The 22,462-nt window shown below is 38.6% G+C and overlaps 1 protein-coding gene across 5 annotated transcripts in view; it reads right to left on the bottom strand.

Annotated features, from left to right (window-relative positions):
* The window catches only part of LOC139686039 (Ig-like and fibronectin type-III domain-containing protein 1), an 862,041-nt gene that overhangs the window by 107,618 nt on the left and 731,961 nt on the right, over positions 1-22,462 (bottom strand). For 4 of the 5 annotated variants that reach the window (XM_071583133.1, XM_071583132.1, XM_071583131.1 and 1 more), the window contains one exon: positions 1,129-1,209. The exons of the other annotated variant lie outside the window; for it this stretch is intronic. In XM_071583133.1, coding sequence (XP_071439234.1) covers positions 1,129-1,209 — 81 coding nt within the window. The remainder of the gene's footprint in view (positions 1-1,128; positions 1,210-22,462) is intronic. 5 annotated transcript variants of the gene reach the window in all.

Raw genomic sequence — 22,462 nt, 5'->3', positions numbered from 1 at the left:
AACATATTTTAGCAAGAAAAAAAAATGATACAATACTTTTCACGCCTAAAAAGAATTTTTTATATGATACTGAATTTAGAGCAAAAACGGATGATTAAAATTTGATAGCCTTGAGGAGTGCATGCATAATCGATATTACATGAATATTCCACTGAAAATGACTTAATCCTTCAAATAAGATCGAAGGTTTTTAATTCTTACCGCATATCTAGAAGATATTTCATCTTTATAGCTATAAGTTCGAAATATAAGATGAATTTATTAATCAGATTGGCAGTTTACTAACATTTATTTTATTTTAACCAACTGCATAGTTAAATTTCTGACAATTTAAAAAAGCTTTGTATATAACACTGTTTTAGCTGTTGCATTGTGGAATTTTTCCAATCTACAGATAACAGATACGCAGCAATTCCACAGATCTTGGTGGAATTGGTCTTTTATCTATAAAAAGCTTTTAATTTTCTCTAAGAGAAATGCAATACAGTTTTATCTTCGAAAATTACCAACACTTTCTATCATATCCCCATTAAGAGGTTAATAAAATTTACAGATATTTTCATGGTAAAACCTTAGTTTACTATTTAAATTTCAAAATTTTCAGTTCGATTTCTGTTTTGATGCATTTTGAAGCTACATAGAAGTCATGGCAGATAACCTAAACTTTAAGTTACACATATTTCTTCATTTTTATATCCAATCAAGCTGCTAACTTTCATTTGCTATTGCTCCTTTTGAGGTAACTAAAATGATTTGAATCAAACCATACTTCCAGCATAAAAGTTGGAAAAACATAGAATTATATTCATTGAACGGACTATTCATTTCTGACAAATGACTAAAACATCATCTGCCAAAAAAATGGGATATCTTTGTTGAGATAGTCCAAGCAAACTCATATGCATATAATCATCACTCAACAAAACACAGACTATCCTGAATCAATGATGTCCACCATAAACGTATTTGATAGACAATAAAAACACGTTAACATGCTCAGCATGCTTAAAATTAAAGGAAACATCTAAACACTGATTTTAAGGAAGCTAAAAATAAACAAACATGCCAAAGCGTAGTATCAAAAGAAAAAAATACACGACATGAGAGGAAATTTAAAAGTTAAACTACCTTTTGATTCCCGTTGGCGTGACAGTATTGCTCCAATCCCCATATTGAATACCAGGCCACCTTGGGGTGGCGCCAAGTTGACTTAAGAGTTGCGTGGAGGAATAGAAGGGAAAAACAAATATTGATGGAAAAATATTCAAAAGTAAATCTATTCTACTATATTTTCTCTCTATGGTTTGATTTCTTACTCTACCCCTTAAAAAATGAATGCTTGATTAGTTAATTAAATTATTAATCACAGAAATATTCATTAAAAGAAATGGGAAAAAGACAATTGTGGGTCATTACCTTTCTAGGAAGGTTTAGATATTCTAATACTTTTCATTTATAACCACATTGTACAAATGAAAACGTTTCTGGTAGATTCAGAGTTTTCAATTAATGTGTGTTCAAACTCATTTCAGAAAATGGTGAAACAATAAGCGTAGGAATATGAAGATCAAGTTTTCTCAAAATGAAAGAAATTATTGAACAGAATGAATTTTCTCTTTGAACGTACTATTTTAATAGCATTACTTATAGCTATATTTTCGAATATGCAATTTTCATCTTGGCAGAACATTAAATATTACTATACAAATATTCGACCATTAGAATATGAGAAGCTATGCGTGCAACAATCAACCCCATTCGTGTAGAAACATAGGCTATAAGTTGATTGGAATTGACATAAATTTCCGTTTTGCATGAATACAGGAAAATTACCTCATCACACAATACGAAAACAACGTATTTTATACAATGTATAAAAGGTGAGAAAGGAGACCTGAACCTCACAAATAAACATAACTGCAACTACCAAACTGAACGAATAAATAACATGTATGCATCAAAGCCGTGTCAGAACATTTCTCCAAAAAATAGTTAGCTCCACCCATATTATCTGTACCTTCACAGCGGAAGTGCTACATTCAAATTCAAATAAATATTCAATGATACCACATGAAGGGGGTTTAGGATGAGAATTTAATCAATTGTCAAATAGTAGAGAAGGAATAAACTTAACTCGAAATACTAATTATTCTTATTGCAATATTATGGGGATTGAGATGGTACGGCGGTTATCGCACTGGCTTCCCACCCAGAAGGCCCGTGTTCGAATCCCCGTGGTTTAGCATATTTTTCAGCGGTAACTCGATCCCTACTTAAGATACTTTCTGGAGGACACTTTGAGTGAGTACGCCGCCCGTCGGATGGGACGTATACTGCGGACCCCTTGGTGCCTTTCGTAAAGAGTAGGCTAATGCCGACGCCGGGTTTTTCTCTACCCTTCATCCTTTCCCATCCATCTCCTTTGGTACAAATGACCTCAGCTGTCGGTCACCTCCCCTAAATACTAATACTTCTAAGGAGTATTACGATTTCCTTCCAAACCCTTAAGCTGAAATGAGTGGCAAAATTATTAAAAAGAATATTTATCTGCGTGATTAAAATATTAATATATAGCCAAGGACTTGGAAGCAAATACCTACGGATGATTCCATCGCCTACCCGAAAAATTAATCAGGTAACGTAAGAGTAACAATGTCCATTTAAGGAGGCAAGTGATACATCCTTAATGAAAGATATAAATCCTTCACATAAAAAATGTTTTCCTTTCAATTCTTAAACAAAATTAATGGATTTATTTCAAAACTTTTTGTAGTTATGACTTAGGTATAAAGCAGGCATTGAACAAGTATTTGAAATTTCTCGGGTTTTATCCACGCAGAGATAATTCTAAAATTATCAGCGTTCACTAATGTACTTGTGAGACCTCATAAAAAGTGACTATGAATACCTTACGCTACACTAATTACCATTCCCAAGGCTCATAATACTTTCATACAGGGTACGCCCGAAAAGCAAAATAATTGGATTTCCTGCGTCGCTCCTACTGGTTGCAGTGGGATCAAAATACTTGATTTAGGTGTGAGGGACTCTATGCTTCGCCGCAAAACCGTTCTCAGTGCTCTCCAAGTTGTGGAAGTGGCAGGACGTCAGTTAATGAAACCTCTGCATGCCGACCGAGTCACGAAAAAACGGAATCGACGATCGAGCAACGTTACACCATTACTAAGTTTTTGTGCTTAACTGAAAACAACTCTTCAGGAGACTGACAAAATGATTCGTGAGGCTTACGGGGACACTGCTCTGTCCTACTCACAAGTTTCGAGGCGGTTAAAGGCTTTAAGGAGGACCGGAAAAAGGTTCACGACGGACAACGCTCTTGGCGATTCTCAAACATCAAAATCGATAACAATGTGGCTCGTGTTCGAAAATTTGCTAGACTCTGACCATCGATTGAGTACCAATGAACTGAACTTGTCGTCTATTGTTGTATTTCGCATTGCTACGTGTTAAAAGGGCCATCAGGACGAGAAAAGACATCTCCGTTATCTGGAAACTCCATCACGACTTCGCGCCGTGCGAAAACGACTCCGCGAGTTCCTGGCCATAAACCAGGTGCCAACGCTGCCCCCATCCCCCTATAGTCCTGACATCACCCCAGCAGACTTCTTTTTATTCCCTCAGAGTAAGGCAGCCCTGAAAGCAACCCATTTTTCGCACATAGAAGATATCCAATCAGCTGTGGCGAAGACCTTGCGAGAGTTGCCCGAAGACGCCTTCCAGGGCGTGCACCGGTTATGGCAGGGTCGCTGGAAAAAAATTTTAGGGACCCAAGGGCAGTGCCTTGAAGAATTTCAAGTTTTTGTCCAAATATACTCAATGAATTACTTAAAAAAATAATTCCCTTACTTTCGGAACGCACCTTGTGTATTTTACAGGATATTATAAAACTATATACAGTATATATATAAATGCCTGTATATAAATATATGCCCACAAAATGTTTTTCAAAAAGATTTAGTGGTAACCTGCAGCAATGCTATCCAAGAAGTTAATTTGAGGGTTTTGATTTGCATGAAATTTATTCTGCGTATCATGCATGAAAAAAATAAAAACCAACAGCTAAAGTCTTTTAATCGACCTGCTTTAAATTTGAATTTGAAACAGAAAATTACCTAGTAGTAGGCGGATTGGCCATTCAAAGGCCCTTAATGAGAAAATGGGGAGTAAGTGCTGATCGTAAGGTAAATTTAAATATGAGGAATATTTCCGGTGGGTTCAGTAATAATGAAGCAATGCAAATGATGTCGCTTGCTCCGGAGTAGTCGTTTAAAATACCTCATTTTTATCCCTCGCCTAACTTTCTAAGGACTTGACTCACGTCAAAAGCCTTCTCGTACGCAGTTGCTAGTAGATTACGGAAACAGATGTACTACTTATGTGTCTACATTATTTTACACAAAGACATAACGAAGGTAAAGTAGGAAGAAAAATAAAGCGAAATAAGAAGACTTAGCCTCAAGGAAGAGTTACTCAAGATGAAGGAAAGCGTAAAAATGATGTTTAAGAAGTAAAGGTTGCCACTACCACTTGCCGCTCTCTGAGCCACAGTGACCCTTCAAAGTTATGAGTTCTTACTTTCTAACTCCAGACTGAGAATCGATCAGAATAGAAACCACCACCACCTCTTCCTTTTCACAGCCCTCCACCCGTCCTCCGAAAATCACACGCTTGCACTCCACGAAAAAACTTCTTTTTTAGTTTTCCAACTCTATGCCGTTAACTCAAGTCTTCTGTAAGCCTCCGAATACTCTTCCCAGATATCTTCTTCGTATCACACATGCTCTCATTTCGCTGCCTTTTGAGTCTTTTAAATTCAAACTTGCGAACAAGAGGGCGTGAATACTATTTGAGTACATGAGCACAAACAATATTTGTAACAGCTATATTTAGAGTGATTTTTTGTAAGGATACGAGGCTAGCTCCAAAAAGAATTCTTCCGTGAGTACACTACCACAAATTAAAAATATAATTCTATTTAGCAATAGTTTTCGTAATAAAAATATAATGCTTGAAATACATTTAACTGTACTTTGAATACAATACAATAAATACTAGGATTTCAGGCGTTGTAATAGAGTGCACAAATAATGGAAGGAATAAAGAATGATTATGATGATGAGGGTAATATATTAATTTCAGTGTGGAACTTTCATCAGTCATAACATTAAATTAGAAAACTTTATTCTACAGGTCACAACGGCTGTTTTTGATGACTCAATGTCATATAACGAGTAGGCCAACAAGAGGGCCATACAAAAAGAGGGCCAATTTTGATGGTAGATAATAAACGTGTTAGAGATTTCAGCATTTTGTCGGTTATTGATTTTTTGCATTGATATATTCTATTTAAGGCCTACATTTCATTTTTAGTTTTTCAGATAAAATTTAATCAATCGGAACAAGGAGTATTTGGGCAATAAAATTAGCTAAGAAAGAATTTTAAATATGCATATGGGATGACCATAATATTTAACAATGCCAATCTGTTTTAATGTCTTGGAAACTGGACAATCTAAGCTCCTTAAATAGTCGAATATTTACATACACAAATACAAGTATTAAATATGATTTTTCTAGCGTGTTTCATTATTGAAAATGCTGATATTCGAGAAAAAATATATTTGAGCTACCAGAATTCATGCAAAACCGTATGATATTTATCCTCAGTCCATTTATTCTTGTGATGCCCCACCTAATACGTATACAATGTTTCCAAAAAATGAAAACCAAATATCTTCAGTTCAAATAATTCCACCTCTATGACTAACTTTGCAGGCACTCCGGTGCCCATGCATACATTACATGGGCATTATGCACCTGAATATTTATTTGTTTTTTTCTCAAGAAGGGTTAATCACAATTGACCCTGCATGTACTATGCATAAGTTTAGCCATAGATTACTCCACAAAATTCGATTACATTTCTTCAAACAATATTTTTCAAGGATTTTCTCCAAAGAATATTAACATATTATAATAAACATTTTATTGACTCATTTCTTAATATAATCTCGTGAATAAATGCCAAAACATTTTTAGTAAGAATAGAAATTAGTTAAATAGCGTGTGAGACACGAGGGTGACGCATTTCATACTCAATGATTCCTTTTAATATATAGAAAAAACAATATCAAATTCATTCAAATCTATGTGCGTAGTCTAATTTAAAAGAACCACCATAGAATGATCATGGAAAGGAAACTTTATTAGTCATAAATATAATTGTTTGACGAAATTCATGAATTTTGACGAAAAATTATTCTCCAAAATCCATGGTAAATAGACCTCAATCATAAGAGTAACTTTGGACCGCCACAAGTTCTACTCGTCAGATTCACTAAACTGTGCAAACTTTATTTTACTTTTCATTTCTAAGTTAATTTCTGAAAATCCTCCATGCTCATTTTTGACCCCGCCACAAGTCCAGCAGGGATTAAAGAAAACCTAGAGAGAAAAATCCCTTGGAAACTTTTGCGTCCTCTCCGCTCTCACCTTCGCTTCTTTCCCCTATTCCGTCGTCTGAAAGCACACCCTCACAACTCACTTCTTCGTCTGAAAGCACACCACCGTCCACACTCCCCCCTCTCTCCTTCATCTATGCTTTCTCATATAATCTCCGCATTACTCTTCCCATTTCCCCATATTCCTTCCGTGGACCAAATCTCCTGCGTTCATTTTTTCCCAGTATCTCTCCATTACACTCATCCCCACTCCCTCTTCCCTTCTTCTCATATATCTTTTGGGCATTCCTTTCCGCCTCTCTCTTTTTTCCACCGCCGCCTTCTTTAAAGCCTTCGCGTGCCCACACCGACTTTTACAATCCCGTACAATTCACCCCTCGCCTCCTCGTCCCCATAAAATTTCCCCGACTTCCATTGTCCCTACCTCCTTTCCTATCTTTCCATACGCTCCCCGGTCCCTATCCCTGCCACTCCACGTAATCCTTAGGACACCATTCTGTCATTTACTCTTCCTTCCCTCGCATTTTGAATTCGCATTTTGAATTCTCCTTCCCTCCCGCTCTTTCCTAATGCTCTTCTACTGTGGCCTCCCAAGTGAGGGACAGTGTTGGTAAGGCTTGCTGTCAATGCCTCAGACTGCAGTAGAAATTTCGGATTATGTCAACGGTCCTCCTTAACACCATACCTTACAGGTAGACTATTTTTAATTAGAGTAATACAACAAACTAATGACAGCAAGCATTACATAAAATTCAGTTAAATGTTTGATGAGCCCGACTTAAACTGCAAGGGATAATTGTTTCTTACAGCATTTAAGCTAAACGCATATAGTGAATAGTTATAAGAGAAATTATGTATTAATCTTTCCAAAGGAATTGTATGATAGGAGTCCATGAATGATTTATTAAGTTCGTTCTGGCCAGCCAAGCGTTAATTTAGAAATAAATGCTTAGCAAGGAAAGATCTGCCAAAATAATTAAAAATTATCTTGAATGATATCTTTTAGTATCATCTGCCTATACTTACGTGAGAGATTTTTCTGGCATTAACATTAATTCAATCATAATATTTAAATCACGATATGTCAATTCCTACATATTTTTCGTAAAATTCATAGTACTTTATGAACAAGAGTTTCAAATTATCATCATTTAAGACACGTCTTTACTGTACGTATGTATATGAGCTATATGGATGAAGGGACTATTAAGTCTCAATATCGTCCCAATATAAGTCCTTAATAGATAAAATAAAGTAATTATTAATTAAAGTAAGCAGTAGATCTTATTGGTAGAGATGGTACAACATGGAAGGAAATTACAGTGTTTCGTTAATACCAAGTACTGCTAAGCGCCCAATTCTGCTGAGCGCGAGCATCAAACATACCAGCAGCAGCGTGGATTGCGCATTCAAAATCGGAGAGAACATGGTGAATTCTTCGTAACACAAGGTGAGCATGTATATTAAAGGAATGAAAGGTAAAAAAATTACTAGCAATTTACTCAGAATGACTTTGGTCGAAGTATCGTGCTGATGTGAACTTTCGCATATTTATATTTTTTCTTTCTTTATATTCCATATTTTAAAAAATACTAACATTATAAATTCGTGTAATATCTATTTTGAATAAATGATTGAGCAAAGTAATGGTTAAACTACGGTATTGAAAAATGTACGGGATTTCAAAATCATAAAGGTTTTTTCTTTTTTTTGAAGATGTCGACAGATATGAGGTAAGTGGTGAGGATGCATCGTGTTTCACTTTTTCCGTTCCTAAATTTACTATGTTGCCCGGTTTCACTGGCAAAATATTTATTTGTTGTTTCGCTTAGTTCTGTACGTAACAAAGTACGTAATGTACTCCACCTATCGATTACCCCCGCTCAAACTCAACAACTTTTACATATTTAGATTTCAGTGATTATGTTGTTTAAAAATAATATTTAAAATATAATTTATTCACTAAATGGATCGGTTCTGCGACCTTGATTTTGTCTCATAGTGTTTTGATCTAAATGTGACAAAAATAGCCTCAGATAGTTCTCTATTTAAAATGATATACAACCATTTCCACAATTATTTCTGTATTTTTATTTTGCTAGCTCTAAAGAAATAACTTCGTTCACCTTAATGCCGTGGGAAACATGTTAACAAAAATTGTTGATCAGATAAAGAAATTTCTAATAATTATCGATTCATGACTAGAGCAGGTATTCTAACCACCACAAAAAATGATAACGGAAACTTAGTTAGCATTTTAGTTTCTTATTTTTAGACTTTAACCGCTCAAATGATGGTGCGACGTGATCATAAGTAATGAAACTTAAATTTTCAGGGATTTTAATGAAAATCACATTAGTCATTTTAAATCAAATCGAAATCCTTTCGTAGTTTTGGTATTCAGGAAATATTTCGGGTACTCAAGATTGGCACAGAGATACTATGATCCTAACATTCTTATGCATAATAGCAACATTCATTTTTACCCATCAAACATAGTTAACCGGGTAGGGAACATGTTCCCTCTTCCCAGGTTCCCCTCCATCGATCGTCGACCTTGTCTCTAGCAATCCTTATAGAGTCCTCTGCTACATTCCCTCTTTGTCATCCCTTGCGAGCGCTCTCATTCATCCGAACTCTCTCTTTCACTTCCCACCATCCGAGACGAAATCTTCCCAAAGGAGGCCACAAGGAAACACACACACACACAAAATCACTCCAACTTTCGTACCCCCCACTCCATCACTCCATTTGCTTGAACTTTGTCCCACTTCTTCTTATCTGGTTTCAAACCTCCCTACCCTGAGCTGCTTCCCCTTCTCCTTTTCCATTCCCACCCTCTTCTCCTTAGAGCTTTTATGCCCGAAGCCCCGAAACTCTGTCCGACTCTCCCTCTCCCCTTTACGCGACCACCCGCCAAAGCCCTCAACCACCCTCCGACCCATTCTCACTTACTCACTCAGCACACCCCCATGCCACCAAGACCACTGCCACCCCTTCACAAAGCCTCCCTCCCCCACTCTAACTCTCTCCCTCCCTCATTCCTCTCTCCCTCTCGCCTCCGCTCACTACGATCTCGCTCGATCCCCGCTGCGTGAGAGCCAAACATTTCCGGTCCGTTCTAGGTTGGCTGCTACAAGCGCCCACCGGCCGCCGCAGACGCGTCGCGTGCGTGACTTCCCGTGGGCCACGCGGCCAACTCCCATCCGCTGCACCTCCTTATCTATCCAGGGCACGCACTAAACATTTGCATCAGTGACGCCGGCTCATGTACGCTCGACTAATTCGTGGCGCGGTTGCGTACATTTAAGCCCCGGTGGCTCATAGTAATTTTGCCAGGTTGCGCTCGACATGGTTGCTGGTGAGTTGGATGCCTATTATGGGTTTGTTACCCCGCTGCAGATGACAATTATTTATTACATCGATGAGGTTTACGCTTTTTTAGGTTGACAGTGCCGAATGATCATGGCTGAGCCAGCGAATTATAAGAATAATTCCGAAATGTTTGTTATCATTACTTCTGAGAGTCCAACATTTATGCGAGAAAGATTAAGTAAGGGCTTTAAAAAAAATTAAAGTCAATTACAACATTTAATACGCTATAAACTGATTTTTTATCGTTATATTGAATAACACCTTTCACTAGAAAATGAGTCACTTTGACGGTGGAAAATTTATTCTGTTGAAAATTCGTATCCGTCGCCCAATATCAAAAGGAATTCTTAAAACTTTCCAAGGTAATACATATTATCATCAGACTCATTGCCCTTGAAAATGTTGTCACCTTTCATTTTCAAAACGCTAATGGTATGTCTCTAGTTGTTGAAATGGGTAGGTATTTTCAACGAAAAATACTGGAAAATATTTCTGGCTACTTTATGTTTCACAAAAAAGCACGAATCCACACATAATATTACTCCTCTAAGTTATAAAATATTTAACACCTTATTTAAATATTGAGTTGAGGCATTTTCCTGCACTCATTCATTGATTCCCTGTTGGAAAGGCCACCTTTAGTGATTTCGCAGTTTAATGCTCGCGATTTATACACATTATTTCGTCGTATGCTCCTAAAATAGTTTTTTTTGAATGATACATGATGTACCAAACACATATTTGGATAAAAGAATAAAGGATAGAACACGGGAGCAATGTTATTGGGAGAATGTCTTTTCCTATTTTTTTGTTTTTCACCAAAATTGAATCCCAAACAAAAATAAGTTTAAAGAATAACTGAAATTTGGTGAGCTATATAAAAGGAAAGGTATTAGTCTATTTTAGTTAAACTTGGATTTAATAATCAGTTGGGTTAAATAGTTTTGACCATGGTATTTGCGCCGTCAACTTTGTCTGCAATTTTTTCAAATAATTACTTAACAATTACTATATGTTTTTAAAATTTTCAGCATGTGCTGAGAAATGATTGACTAAAAGTTTCACATTACCATTAACATATGCGGTACCAAAAGATGCCTTTTACTCCAACTGCCAAGCACGAATGATTTTAATACAGCAGTTAGGTTAACTAGTATAAGTAATAAAATGGTTTGGAGATCGATAATGCATACACAAAACCTATGTAATGCAATATCATTAGAACCCCAAGAATACACTCTACGAGATGGCCCGAGCAGTCATTATGCACCTCACGGCCGGAGTGGTTGATGGCCCAGCTCTTTCTCATCAGGAGCTCATTTACATTTGTCATCGTCACTGGAAATCATTACCATGAGAACTCCACGGGTGCTCCGACACGCACACAGTTCCATGAATGAACGTTCGGAGCTCGTTTATAGCTCAAGAGTAATAAATTAGATAAATACAGCGACTGAAGCATCCGATCGCGGATGGTTGAGGGTTGTTATTCATGAGCCTGAATCATGCATCGCCATCGGTTGCCACCCCAGATGTCAAGTGGGTGACGACCGGACCACCCCCGCAAATCTCCTTTGCCCCCCCACACCCGCCACAACAACCCCCCCCCCCTCGGTGCCGGACGTCCCCCTCCTGTCCTCAAGGTGCCAAACCCCGCGCCCCCCCTCCGCAATCGCCTCCTGTACTCACCCGCAGACGGCGGCGGCCTGGAGAAAACAATCTCGCGCCCCGTCCCCGCACCCTCCCCCCCTCCCCCACCCGGCTCGCTCTCATGAATGAAGGATGAGTGTCGGAGGGGCGGGACCGGCCTCCCTCCCTCTCAGGCACGATGGACACTCGCATTGGCCCGGGCGGCCGCCTTTCCTCCACCCCCTCTCTCCCACCGTCGAGTGAAGATCGGTTGTGCACCGAGGCCGGAGGAGAGAAATGTGGTTTGGTGCGGGCAAGCGGGCCGGCCGGCCTTCCCTCTGTCGCCGCAGAGGGGTAGTGTAGGGGATGGACGTGGGATGGAGGTGGTTTTGGCATCGGAGTCGAATCTACTGTGGGCTGCAAGAGAGGGCCGGGGGGGGGGGCGGTGGGTCTGAGGAGTGGGGGCACATGTTATCCTCCACGGACTCATGGAGAGGCGAAGTGAGCTAGTGCGTGCTCGGAAATGAGAGCGGTTGGAGCAGAACGGCCATTTCTTTTCTATCGCCGTGAGGAGAATCTCAGCAATATCGATTCTGAGAACTTAAAAATTATTCCCGAGCAATATTTATACGCTATAATTTAGGAATATGGGTTCCGAAATATTTTTTCCTACCGGTTAATGGCCATCGAATATTTTACCGCGGTGTTGTTTTTGTGACAGGAGGTTATTTTAAAAGCCTTCGTGCTTGATTAATCTGTGTTTTAGTTTGGCTGTTCGGATGAGTTGGGGTCCCAGCGTCACGTTAGTAAGAATTAAATCCCTTCAAAGCCTGGGACTCGCACAATAAAACAATGATTCGCCCAGTGCGGAAATCCGAATCCAAAAAATTACTTCTGCACTGTGAAATTCTTGAATTTGGATGCAAATCAGCGAGCTACTTCGCTAAAGTTGCTGTTTTAACTTTGCCAGTAGTTTCTGCTAATTCACTGTTTTGTCCTGGTTGAATAGAACTAGATGACATCAATAATTTAAATCACACATATACGTTACTGAACTAAAAATGTTTGGAAGTTATGGGCGAAAGTGTGAGTATATTTATGGTATAAGAAACAACTTTCACTAGGAAAATGTATTGAAAAATAAAGGAATATATTGGAAAGAAGATAAATAACTAATTCCTGTAGGTAATGATTTCATATAATTAGTAATCTGCAATTAAAATTATATTTTCAGATCCAAGTTATCTTGCAAAATAATTTAAATATACATAAGTAATAATTGAACTAATGTAGGAAGCATGTTATGTCTATTATTTAAAAATGATGCGTATAAAATAAAATGAAGTTTTAGTCGCTTATAATTCAACTAGAAAAATGGTAGACATCATTCTTATCTAATATTCTACAAAGTTATCTGCCAAGTTTATCGCTATATACTGATCAATTCTTCATTAAAATGCCTCTCCATCTATAATTAATATTTTGCAGTAAGTAATTCAAGTCAAACATAACTTTAAAAATGTTAACTGAATAAAATAATGAATGATTATGAATACATTGATAACAATGCAATGAACCGTTATAGGTTTTGAATTAATTACTCGACTGAACTAAAAACTTTAATACCGGATATACCTTATGAATGAACATCAGTATGTCTACGATAAATTACTGGTTTGCCTTTAGTGAATTTAGTCGAAAAATTGGCGTGAGATATTAAAATATTAATCACAAAAATTGTATTAATGACAGCCTAGATTTTATTACAGCTTTCTATGCGATGCCAATGGATGTGTTCTAGCCTAATTGTTACTTTTATTTATAAAAAAATACAGAAATTAATGGTAGAAGTTTTCTTTAAAAATTGAAACAATTTTTTCAACCCTGGAAGAAAAGTTTTAACAGTGGCTGTTTGTATGCCCTTCGATGTAGGAATAAATGTATGTAAAAGTCGCCATGATTTGGACCGAAGGAAAACTGAGCCTCAATTACATAGCAAAGAAGGGTTGACCCCATTACTCCCTTGGATATACTCCAATGTAACTATTGATTTTACCTAAAAACCGCAATTCTTAAGATCAAGTGGAAATATATATTCAACGGGGGAAGAATTAGAGATGAACTTGAAGAAATATTATATATTAAAAAAAACATGAATCAATGGTTTTTCGGCAAAAAAACACATTTACATTTCCAAGTCAGGTCTCAAAAACTTTACTTAAATATATCCGCAGATTACCCGATCTAGGAACAAGGACGAAGTTGATGTGTTTTTGTAATCTCCACAAAATTTCACGTTGATCTTAGAAAAACTGTGTGACACCGTAATGAACAGAAACTCGGAATACTTGTGCGTGAAAGCCCTCGCAGTGGAACAGGATACATTCATGATTCATGATTCCTTTGCATGAGGTAAAAGTCCATAGTGCAGTCATTTTCGGGTTCGGCGGAGCACAGGACGGAGATTTCATCCCGGGGAAGGAATATTACGTCATCGGCGGGACTCTCAATTGCAGGGCTTACGTGCGCACCATTTTGCGCCGAGCAAACAGGGCAGGGGAGTATCTTGTGGGACCCTCTGATCCAGCGGAGACACGTAGAAACCCCAGTGCTTTCACAGATAAAGGGATCGGGCGGTTCAATTCATTGATGCTGGCAGCCGCGTCTTTTCTCGCCTTTTCTCCCGTGTTCTCACCCAAATCAATTCCTCTTTCTCTACTCTGACACTCACTCATCCTCCTCCTAGCCCCACAACTGGGCTTTCTCCTCATCTCTCCCTCCTCCCCTTCTCCTCTCCCTTCATTTATATTCTACATCTCTCCTCCACCCCTAACTGTTCTCACTCACCTCCGCTTTGCTATCTTATCCCCCTAGACTTCACACCACTTACTTTTTATTCCTTTCGAAGACTATTGCCAGAGAGGGTTCTTTCCCGCTCCGCGCTACGATGCCAGCTGCAATTTCAGCGCGGCTTGGGATATCCGTGAGTAACTATGATGGGTAAATATATAGGATATCGTTAGAGTGGGAATGATGGAACGGGCCATTAACATGAGGGGTCCCAGATGAAGCTCTCTCCCACCTCAGCTTTCTCGTACATCAACTTCAATGCCGTACAAACCCCAAAATTTATTGTTTAGTGTCCCTCCTTCCTCTGCATTACGGTTTGTGATTTGGGCCGCAAAATTTCACTTATTTTTGCCTTACTCGTTAGCTTGAATTTCCGTTCCATCGACAGAAGACCGAAATCGAATCATGGCTATCCAATGATAGGTTGTGGCTCCTGACGGACTCGTTACGACGAATGCTCTCAAACCAAGAATTTCATTTTTGTACTGTTTACATTTTTTACACATCGCACAAAATTTTGGTTTAATTATATTTACTGCAGATATTTTCAAAATTTTGGCACTCCAAAATTTAACTAAAATCTTGTAAATTTCACTTCATCCATATCCTCATCCCTTGTGATCTACTCGATTCCGCTTTCCCCACCTCTCTTGTGTTCGTCCTTTATTTGTGTTCCTATCCCTTTTCCAAACATCTATCATCTATTTCCATGCAAAGGATTTTTTTTATATATATACAGATGTAATATATATATATATACATATATATATATATATATATACATATATATATACATATATATATATATATATATATATATATATATATATATATATATATATACATATATATATATACATACACTCGTGTGTGTTTATATATATCATTATCCCTATTTCCGATCAATATCCAAGCCCTCCACCTACAGGACTAAATATCTCTTTCTTAACAATACAATAGATAATTCTGAGCACAAAACGGTGTTTTATAATACACAACTAAACTCCCTACAATGCTGGTCACGGGTAAATTCGTAGAATATGCAAAGATGACAGCAGTTCTAAGGAGCTACTACATTAAAAACAGGAGATGGGTGAGCCTCATGGAAACAATTGGCAATTCACGAAAGAACATTCGGGAAAGTTGAAAGTGGCGTGAGGTGGCGGAGGGGACGCCTGAAGGGGAGAATCACCGGCGGGAAACGGCACGTTATGTGCTAAGTTCGCGGGATGCCTTCGTGGGGAGGCAGCGGTGGGGAACTCGAAAGGATTGGGAGGAGGCCATTCGCCCGGCCGGCTGGTCGTTCGGGGGGAGGAGGGTTCCGGGGTATCGGCGTATTATTAGCACAGCGAAACTGTGGGAGGGGGAGGAGCTCTGTACCACAGTAGACGAGACAATGAGGATTGACGGACGTAATGGAGCGAGATGCATGCCGGGCGTTTTGATGCGTGGCCGAGCTCCCGCCCTGTGCGCGCGCGTCCGTTTTGTGGGGCAGGAGCCGAAAGGGAGGTTTATCCGCGCGAGGGGTGTTGAGAGGTGGGCCGCACTCCCCACCGACAAGTCGAAGCGCGTCCCACGGGGGGGACTGAACCCCCTTCCCTCCTCTTGATCTCTTCACCGTCCCCACCCACTCGTAACTCAACTACGCCGGCTGGATCAATTCAATCACTGGCGCGATGAGTCCGATTATTTCCGTTCCCCCGCCCTCCCACCCGCCCCCCCGGCGACATACTCCGAGCGAGCAGCATGGGAAGCGGTACTGTTCTGACCGCCTCCCCCTCCTACCTCCACGGCCCTCTTCTCGATTTCCGCTCCACTACTCGGCCTCACTCCCCCTTCCCCGCCCTTATGCCTCTCCCCCTCTGCCGTCCGCGGAGTAATCGCACCTCGTGCCGCTTTTCATTCGAAGGGGAGATATCCTTTGGGAGAATTTAAGGTAAAATTGAATACCTACGAATGGATAAATAGTATTTATTTCCCAGGCCTGATTCGAATTGACAGCGATCGAGAATATTATTTACTATAAAACTCTGAAATCCAGAAGGCCATATAATCCCGAATAATCTAATTGCAGATGACCTAACAGCTCCTGAAACACGCTCTCCCGGCCGCTCGTAGAGGGCCATTATTCAATGAGTCTTCAATTCTCCGGAGTCCGCAAGTCCTACGGGTAACGCGATGCTGGGTGCGGGGAGAGGACGGGCGGCGAGCGAGTGGCACACTGCTCTTGGCGCGGTAATTTGGCGACAAAAGGGCGCTGGAGAAGGAGGCTAATCGGGCACGACTCGTAAACCTCAGAACTTGGAAAAGGCGTTATTACTATACGAGAAACTTTTTACTTGAAAAAAATATATCTTGGGTTTATGTATCATAATTTTCCAGTTTCTAGCATCATTATTCTGTGATAATTGCTCATACTCGAGCATATTCTTAAATTGACTGGGATAAGAGTCTAATTTTTCTCCACTGTGACAAATACGTATGCTTATATGCATGTATAGGAAAAAAATAAATATATATATATATATATATATATATATATATATATAAACACAGATGAAGATTTTTAGAATATAGAGACACAAAGAAAGGACACTCACAATTTGTTATTTGACGTTTCGACAGCACGGCTGTCGTCTTCAGACGACAGCCGTGCTGTCGTCTTGATTCTGAAGACGACAGCCGTGCTGTCGAAACGTCAAATAACAAATTGTGAGTGTCCTTTCTTTGTGTCTCTATATTCTAAAAATCTACATCTGTGTTTTTATATATTTGTGCGTCGCCGAAGAGCGTTCCATTTCGAAGATATTTTATATATATATATATATAAACCATAAACACAGTAATCAACCCGAAGGTCGGTTTAGTAGGTGATGGTAGAGATCACCCAGTACTAAGCCCTATACGGCGTGTGAAAATTCACACATCACGGTTATGGTTTCCCAGAAAGACATGGTATCCGAAAAATCACTTTAGCTTGGGTGGAGCTGCTGGTGCCCAGATAGGCTTGCCCAAGAATAGCTCTACCTAGGGGCAAACGCGACCAACACACATATAGATACTTTATTACTTTATATATATATATATATATATATATATAAAAAATATATAATATATATATATATATATTATATATAGGGGCAAACGCGACCAACACAAATATATATACTTTATTACTTTATATATATATATATATATATATATATATATATATATATATACATTATATATATATATATATATATATATATATATATATATATACACATAATCCTTCATTACGATTTATTCAAGAAAATAGCAATAAAGATGATATAAAAATTGTAATGATTTCCTAGTTCATACATCAATTTCATCTGTCTTCTACTTTTTTGTGTTTTAACAATACATTGGCTAATTTCAATGAGAAGTAGTCCATCAATAACTTTCACGAAACTAATTTTAAAAGGGAAAATGTTTTTAATAAAACTAAGGAATAATACTTGAATTAACTTGAAAATTTGAAAATGTAAATTTTAGTTAACCGATGATTTATATGTCCAATATATCAGATCCTAAAGACAGATAAATAGCCTTATTTTAAATCTTGAGGATGATTTTGACTCTTTGAGTTACCTGAATGGGTAACTGTTAACCAACTGAATGCCATGCAATTCAAAGTAAATGCTAAATAAAAAACTTTAAATTTATTACTCCTGACTTTACGTAGATATTTTACTCGTTCCCAATGCTGAAAATATTCCTGTAAATATATGTATTGGGATACAGATGTATAAATATCGTAATGATAAATACGCATTGCCTATAAATCATGAGAAAAAAGTCGCCATGTTATGCCAATTTAAACACGGAATTTAAAATTTCAAATGTGAATTGAACAGTGTTAGACTTTCCAGTTTAAGGGTAAGCTCTAACGCAATGAATATGACAACAGCAGTTAAGCTAACAATAAACGGAAGAAATTGAGGATTGAAAGACTTTTGAATCAAGAAAAAGGACTTAAAAATTCTACACCAGCAGCGCAAAAGAAAATTTATTTCATGCGAATTCTCAATGAAACAAAAATAAAGCACCAAGTTCAGAATAAAGCTGAACAGCCCCAGATGTCAAAGGTTGCAGAGTGCTTGCATGCCAATTACCCAAGCAAAACGTCTTCCACTCTCTTGACGATTTCCTCAGAAGACATCCGAATTAGTCACGTGGAAAGATTCATGGATATAAATACTTAAATGGGAAGAATTTCAGCCATCTCACTTCTTATTTATGATTGGAGTGGAATGCTTCGTCGAAATTCCCATTTCTTTATGAGAGTCATCATTCCTGATCGTTTATCAACAAGGCAAACTCCCGCCATCTCTCTCATTCATTCTACCTCGTCTCCCCACGATTAAATACCACTACTGGACCCCATGATAATCTTAATAGAATCCACCTTACGGAAGGTATACGGAAGAGGCTTATCCTTCATCCCCCCAAGACCGCCTCTCTCAATGGGAAATCCATGGTGCTCGCTTCTATTGCTGAATTTTCACTTCAGTCTATCCCAACCACACCACCCCACCCAAACTTATCCCAACCAATCCCACCCACAGTAGCCGCCAAGCTCCTCTTGAAATACCCCTTCCAGACGCTGCCTCTGCCTTAAACGAGTCCACTTCAGCCCTCAACAAAGCCCTTATTTAATTCTCGTCGAATAAATCTTTCCACTTTCTACCAAGTCGCTGTAAGGATGGTATGCACTAAAGTGACACGCACTCCAAATCTTTATTGTGGAGCTTGGAGCGGAGTTTACCACTCCCGAGCTAGCCAATTTTTCTTGCCTCTTCTTTACGCAATAAGTTTGGTTTACTGCCGATTGCCTCCGATGTAATCGCGGGTTGATAACTCATGACCATATATCTATGCTGTAAAGTTCTTTGCCTCGAAACAAGCGTATTTTGTGCGATGCCACCGAAAGCGCACCTGAAACGCTTGAAATTTTATCATCCCTGGAGGCATATTGACTCTTAAACTCAACCATATCTTCGCGCATTAAAGAAATTTATTAACTTTTTGCCTTGCCCGGGAATCGAACCCGGGATCCTCCGGTCAGTAGTCCGACACTCTACCCCCTGTATTACCACGACCCATATATATATATATATATATATATATATATATATATATATATAGTGTTCGTCCTTTATACGTGTTCCTATCCCTTTTCCTTATATATGTTTCTGTATATATGAGTATTTATTCGCCGTTTGGCGGGATTTCGTGTTTGTATGTATATATATATATATATATATATATATATATATATATATAAACACACACACACACAGCATCGTTGGATGTGAATGAACGATACGATTATTTCTTATGTGAGATTAGTCATGCATTCATTTTTATACAGAACTGGATATCTATTCGTTAATTACACTAAATAAATAGCCATATGTACGTTTATTGTCCCCGGGAAATCGGGGTATAGCATTTAAATTAAAAACTGCAGGAAATTTTGAAATTATTGCGGATGATTAATGATTTTAATTATTGTGAACGGCAGTGAATATAGTTGAAATCAAGATGAAATGTACTGGTTTAAAATAACTTAAACCACAGCACAATGCATATTTATGTAAATTATCCAAAGAGTTTGGTTAATGAAATATTATGATATGAACTAGAAATATGACAGTAAATTTGAGGCAAAGAGTTGAACACAAACAATATTACTTAATTTACCCGTTTTAATTGTTGAAAAAATATGGTCTTAGGCATAACATTAAGCACTTTAACTTTTTTAATATAACCTTTGTAAAGGCACATTTTCGCCATTGTAATGTGTAGACCTCAATTGGGAATCTCGAAAGAATCAAAAAAGCCAATTAGTATTTACAACTTTTTCATTAATGGAAATGGGACGTGGTTTTCTAGTGTATAGAACACTGGGCTACTGACCCGAGGGCTCACGTTCGATTCTGGGTGACGCCGTTGGGCAATATAAGAATCATCCGCAATTCCCTCAGTGCTATTTGTCGAGCATCAAATCTTCCTGGGAAATCATAGAAGGCTCAAAGAAAGAAACAGGCTCCCTTTATTAGCGCGATGAGTATATTTCATACACCGTTGGGCTCGGCGACCATCCACCCTTAAATATTAAACAAATCTTGTGGTTGATAACTGCGAAGGTTTTGGTGATTTGATTGGATAAAAGGCCTTTCAATAAAGAAAATTAAAAAAAAAGAGTTTACTGTGAATGCACAACACATTTGGCATGATACGAGGGTCATCCGGAAAGTAGTACCCGTTCGTGCCGCATGAAGTGCTGACGACGCGAGTAGCCGCTGGACGAGGTCAGATAGCTTCAGTGGCTTGTCTGCCTTCTCTGAGCCAAGTTGCGTGACGCTAGCATTGCCTGTGTTGTTTCTGTGATTGTTTACAATGTTTAAAAAAATTGAGAACGCCGCCAGTTGTGAAGTGAGGGCAGTGATTAAATTCCTCAATGCAAGAAACGTTCGCCCATGTGATATTCATCGCCAATTAAAGGAGGTGTATGGAGACAATGTAATGGACGAGTCGTCTGTTCGGCGGTGGTGTCGCAACTTCAACATGGGGAGGGGGAACACACACGACGATGAGCGTTCGGGGAGACCGTCTGTCATTACAGACCAACTGGTGAGCTCAGTTGACGAATTCGTGAGGAACGATCGGCGCGTCACAATTGATGACATCTGTGAGCATTTTCCCAATGTTTCTCGAACAATTGTTCATGAAATTGTTAAACACCATCTGCATTATGCAAAAATTTGTGCAAGATGGGTCCCTCGCGTATCTCAATGAGCTGGCGGCGAAGGACTATGCAGCAGGAATACAGAAACTTGTCACACGTTATGACAAATGCCTTAATTTGCTTGGAGATTATGTTGAGAAGTAGTTTAAAGTATCCTCTTTCAAATAAAATTTTTTACGTTTGTTAATATTTACTTTTGTGTCTTTATTTCACGAACGGGTACTACTTTCCGGATGACCCACGTAGAATTCACAGTAGCCGCAAATTTAACTTGCTATTTACGATAATTGGTGGAGAAATCTCTGAATATTTTTGTAATTCTAAAAGTATTTGTGTACTTACTCAGCCCTGAACGTAAATACCATTTTTCAGCTCAAATAACAAAATAAGGGTTTTCAAACCACAATACGAGAGCATACGGTTAGAATGATCAGTAGGTTATGGATCAAATGGTGAAAATTTATAAAAGTTACATTTTGCCATTGCGTATAGTTAAATAATTATATTTATATACATACGCAGTGCATACTCAAGGCACTATAAACACCCAGACACGAATGAAAGTGATACTCACTAAAATACGTTTCGACGGGCGAAGTCTTCGCCGGACGAAGAAGAATGATGTGATGCTGCATCTATGTTTTAATTGGTGTTTTTGATATTTCCCATTTATTATCGCTGCTCTGATTCCATAAAATAACAGTACTTAGTTAAGTTTCCATGTATTCAATTATGTGCTCCTATCAACAATAATGATGACGGACAAAAAAATTAAAGATAGTCCATAAATTCAATATATTTATAATCATTACCATAGTTAACTAAGAGAACTATTCCGAATCGTACTGCACATGAGCCACGGATCTGAGAGTAAGCTCTTTGTTATTCATGTACGATTCACTTATATGGCAATGGCTCGTACATTGAATGCACTACCTACCTACCATTTATCCCGGACTAACCACTCAAATCGAATTGCTTCAAATTTCCTCGTTCACTTGAATGAGCAAACTCATCCGAATACGGAGAAGTTTAGGATTAAGAGTGGCGGTGTTTAGCATTGAGTGTAGTAAAACCCCCAACCACATGGCCCGAATATAAACTCATCGGAACGCCCGAAGTAATGCTACATTTGATTCGACAGCTATTTATTCCCACGGAGCCTCGAAACACTTAGAAAGACGAATTCTTCGCAGGTGTGCCACCCTCCTCGCCCTGGTCCAGATACGGAGACGAAGGGGCAACAACAGGAAGCCGGATCCTCATTGAACTGCGGCGGGGGATCGGGGCGCATTGCGATGGTGCGCCGCCGATTCTATCATTTGTGGATCGAGAATAAGGTATGCCG

Source organism: Hetaerina americana, unplaced genomic scaffold (assembly GCF_022747635.1).
Source record: "Hetaerina americana unplaced genomic scaffold, ioHetAmer1.1.p SCAF_13, whole genome shotgun sequence".
Lineage (NCBI taxonomy): Eukaryota > Metazoa > Arthropoda > Insecta > Odonata > Calopterygidae > Hetaerina > Hetaerina americana.
Note: the sequence above shows the minus strand (reverse complement) of the source record. Positions and strands in the feature narration are given on the sequence as shown.